Source organism: Vollenhovia emeryi, unplaced genomic scaffold (genome assembly GCF_000949405.1).
Source record: "Vollenhovia emeryi isolate VEMERY1.0 unplaced genomic scaffold, V.emery_V1.0 DF940030.1, whole genome shotgun sequence".
NCBI lineage: Eukaryota > Metazoa > Arthropoda > Insecta > Hymenoptera > Formicidae > Vollenhovia > Vollenhovia emeryi.
This window is the reverse complement of record NW_011966336.1, coordinates 1-4,479: the sequence shown is the minus strand read 5'-3', so window position 1 is coordinate 4,479 and position 4,479 is coordinate 1. Positions and strand designations below refer to the sequence as shown.

Sequence of the window (4,479 nt, the reverse complement as noted above, 5' to 3'; positions counted from 1 at the left end):
TCATGGGAAACTTTGGGTTTGGCAAACTGGTGGGTTTGGCATTCCAACCAGAGTACAACCTTTACAGCTTTTCACAATTTTCTCCGCATCCTTATCTATTCTCGGCCACCAAACTTTAGATCTCAACCGTCCTTTCATTGCCACTATACCTGGGTGACCTTCATGCGCTGCGTCCAATACGTCTTTCCTTAGTGTTTGAGGTATTACTATTTTGCTTCCTCTCAACAGTATGTTACCGTAAAAACAAAGTTCGTTCTCGAAAATCTTGTATCCCTTAACTGCATCGTCCCAGTCATTTTTATAGATGCCTTTTTTTACACTGCAGATTTCTGGATCCTCTTCAGAATGCTTGCCGATGTCGCTCATAGGGATTGCATGTGGTCTAGCATATTCTACTATCTGGTGTACGTATTTGTCGTTTCCGGCTTGAGGATTGATTGAGTATTTGCATAATCGTGAGAGTGGATCTGCAATATTGGTTTTTCCGGGTTTGTATTTTATGTTATAACGATATGATTGTAATCTCAGAACCCATCTTTCGATACGTGCACATGGTCGGGATTTCGGTCCAAACAAAACTTCTAAGGGCTTATGATCGGTGACCAGGTCAAATTCCTTCCCGAAAAGAAATACTCTAAAATGTTCGATAGCCCAGACCAAAGCTAGAGCCTCTTTCTCTGTCTGGCTGTATTTACGCTCGCAGTCAGTTAAAGTTCGGTTTCCATAAGCGATGATTCGAGGTCCGTTTGTATCAATCTGCACAAGGACAGCTCCTAATCCTACAGGGCTTGCATCCGCGATGACCTGTGTCTTATCCTTAACATCATAATAGCCAAGAGTTTGTATGTTTATGAGTGTTCCCTTTAGTCCTTTAAATGCTTCTTCCTGCTTCTTAGTCCAATATTCTTCAATACTAGCGTTTTTCTTGATCTTTTTCCTCAATAGTTCTTTTAACGGTTCTGTTAGTGTAGCCAAATTGGGAATCCATTTATTTATATAATTGGGTAACCCCAGGAAGCTTTGCAGTTCGTCGACTGTTTTCGGCGTTCTGAATTCGGTGATGCTTCTGACATATTTGTCCAGTGGTTTAATTCCCCCTGGTGTTAATTCATGCCCTAGGAAATTTATCTTCCTCGTTTTGTATACGCATTTTGCCTGGTTAAGTAAAACGTTATTTTCTTCCAATACTTGCAATACTTTTTGTAGTCGCAAATTATGTTCTTGTTCTGTACATCCGTAGACCAGAATATCATCGATAAAGTTTATAACTCCTTCACATTTGATCAGCATCTTTTCCAGTATTTTCTGAAATAATTCGGGTGCGCAAGTGATACCAAACATTAACCGTTTGTATCGGTACAATCCTTTCAAAGTTATAAATGTAGTTATATGCCTAGAGTTGGGATGTAGCTCTACTTGATGGAATGCATTTTTTATATCCAATTTTGTGAAAAATGCAGCTTTCCTTATCTTCGGTAAGAGATGGTCCATGGATGGCAATGGGTGATTTTCTCTCCTAATCGCAGCGTTTGCCCGTCTCATGTCCACACACAAACGTAATTCTCCGTTGTCCTTTAGTATGGGAACTATTGGTGAAATCCACTTCGAAGGTTCGTTTACTTCTTCTATTATGTCAGCGTCCAGCAATTTCTTTATTTTTTTGTTTATTTTCTCTTCGATCGGGATTGGTATTCGCCGGTAGGGTTGTGAAACAGGTTTTTCTGATTCGTCGATGGGAATTTCTACTAACACACCTTTAAACTTTGAGAAAGGCCTGTTTCCAATTTGATACACGTTGAGGCCCAGATTTAGAACACCCAGACGAATAGCCGTGTCTTTGCCTAGTAAATCTCTTGATCCCCTTGAAATTACGTATATGGTTGCAGTTTCTTCTCGATTGTTCACTTTGATTCCTGTCTCGAATGAGCCTTGGATGTTGAGTGGTGTATCGCTGCCATAAGCCAGTAATGTCTTGTCTGGTTCCTTAATTAAGTTGAAACTTGTAACCTTCTGATCTTTTAGGAATTCCCATGTTTTGTCTGTGATTAAGTTTAATTTACATCCAGAATCAATTAGCATGTTTATCTTGACACCTCCTACTTCGCATTCTACTGTCGCATTATAATTAACATTAAAAACGTAATCAACTTCTTCGTTTTCGACCCTATTTATTCCGCTTCCTTTCCGAGCTTGTTTTTCTTTCTTCTCTCCATCTTGTTTCTTTATTTCATCCGCTTTCCGTTTCCGTATCCCTTGAGTCTTGCAATATTGGCGAAAGTGTCCTAATTTCCCACAATCATGACATTTCCTTCCTCTTGCGGGACAGTTGTTATCTTCCGAAGTGTGTTTATAACTTCCGCACCTCCCACATCTTTTATTACTCGAGAATCGGTTCTTTTGTCCGTCTGGGTTTGGAGCCTTGTTGTTTTTATTGTTCACTGCGTTTACATTTACGTCTTGATTCTTAATTTTTTGTTCGTACTCTTCCAATTGATGGTTCACGACTTCTAGTGTGTTAGCTTCTGTAATTATTTTATCCAGTGTGATGTCATCTCCTATTGTCAAAATTTTTTTCCGCAATTCTGTTGAAGTACCTTTCTCGGTTATTTGGTCTATTAAATGTTCTTCTGGCTTCTCAAATTTGCATTTGACTGCTTGGGTTCTTAACCTTACTAAAAATTTTTCAAATTTTTCTCCTTCTTCCTGTTTAAGAAGTCGAAAGACGTGTCTTTCATAAACTTTACTTTGTTTCGGTATGAAATAGTCGTCGAGCTTCCGTACTGCTACTGCGAAAGCATCAGTTTCCCTACTCGTCTCTGCGTTAGCATCCGGCAAATTATAGAAGATCTCCTGCAGAACTGATCCACCTAGCAGCAATAAAGTCGCTCTTTTCTTTATTGGGCATTTGATACCAGACGCCTCGAGGTAAATGTGTAAGGATCTTTTCCATCTTTCCCATCTTTGTCCAACTGAGGCACCATCCCCCTCCAGATCAAGTTTTTCTAGTGGTGGCAGTGTGTTTGAAATCTTATATAACTATTTAGGCGACCTGAAAAGGAATTCATTTCACATGGCAGTGACCGTTTTGATTTGATGGTGGTTTACAATTTGGGATGTATGTATTTCTTTCAATGCGTTTCCAATCTAATGGATAACTATACCAGATGTTTCCAATTTAATGGGGGTACTCTACACCATATTTTCCAATTTAATGGGGGTACTGTATACCATATATTCCAATTTAATGGGGGTACTATATCATATTATACCATATATTCCAATTTAATGGAGGTACTATGTACCATGTATTCCAATTTAATGGGGGCACTATATACCATTTGATTCCATATATTCCAATTTAATGGAGGTACTATATACCATGTATTCCACTTTAATGGGGGTACCTTTGTACCAAGCACACGTTTCCAGTTTAGTGGATTTATTCGTTCCTTAATTACCTATTATCGCGTCATATTTTCCGTGTTTACAGCGTGAGAGTTAGTTCTATAATTAACGTCTCCAAGCCGCTACATTTACTTTTATTCTGCTTACATCTCAAGGTAACTAATAATATGTAGTATACGTGATAGCCTATCGATCCTAACCTCTAATCACTTGATCGGGTTACGTAGTGCCGGGCACATTGTTTACTCACGTTTCCTTTCTCCTTATTATTTTTATTCTTTACCTCGTCGCCACATGTATTATACGCGTCCTTTTATTATTTACTGGCTCGCCAACACCCCGAAGCACGCAGGTGGCACGTACACTCTCGCTTGCTGCTCTCGTGTGTTCCTCGCGCCCCCCGTCGCATTCGTGCGCACGAGACAGTGAATGTAACTATGCCTAGTTACATTTAGGCTTACAAACACTACAGTCAGCATAACGCATTTACGTGTGCTCATAGACGTGTCGGCATATTTGCAACAATTGAGTCGGCATATGAAGTGCACGTGAACAGCATGGTTTGCCTGACACATTGTGACACAACTTGCCGTCACAAGATCGACAAGCCTTGCCGGAATTATGTATGATAGTAATGATCATATGAACATATAGAAATAGTTGAATAAAAGAGCTAACTGCTTTGTTGCCCACTCAGTCATTTGTTTCGTTTTGCGCCGATACTTTCTGCGCGTCCGTCATTATCTTGGTGTGGCCAATGAGACAAATGTTGTATATGTGTAGTGTGCATATATGTGGTAGTATGACGGTGTAAAAAGATTTTACACATCAAAGTAATGACGGAATACCACGTGATCGAAATCGAAAAAATCAAAGGTTCGACAGAGAGTGGGCATACTAGTTATACAGGGTGGGGAAAAAGTCCCGGACCAGTCAAATTTTTCGAAAGCAAAGCATTTTTGAAAAAAATGTTATATACAAAAGTTGTAGGGTTTTATGTTATGCATCAGATAGTGATATTAGTATGACCTTGAATAGCGTTGTCAAGGTCACGTGAAGGTCATCCAATTTTTT

At 39.4% G+C, this 4,479-nt stretch overlaps 1 protein-coding gene across 1 annotated transcript; it reads right to left on the bottom strand.

Annotated features, from left to right (window-relative positions):
• LOC105556436 (uncharacterized protein K02A2.6-like) lies at positions 1–3,980 on the bottom strand. Its single transcript, XM_012003530.1, has 2 exons — positions 3,896–3,980; positions 1–3,002 (listed from the first exon to the last, which is right to left on the bottom strand). The coding sequence occupies exons 1-2, from the start codon at positions 3,978–3,980 to the stop codon at positions 1–3; spliced, it is 3,087 nt and encodes a 1,028-aa protein (XP_011858920.1).
• Positions 3,981–4,479: the final 499 nt, after the last annotated feature.

Bases quoted from the DNA above. Each gene is read 5' to 3' on its own strand.
- LOC105556436 (XM_012003530.1), bottom strand. From the start codon at position 3,980: ATGTGTCAGGCAAACCATGCTGTTCACGTGCACTTCATATGCCGACTC. The intron at 3,003-3,895 runs GTAAATGCGTTA...TGCCACCACTAG, and splicing joins CGACACGTCTATGAGCACAC to AAAAACTTGATCTGGAGGGG.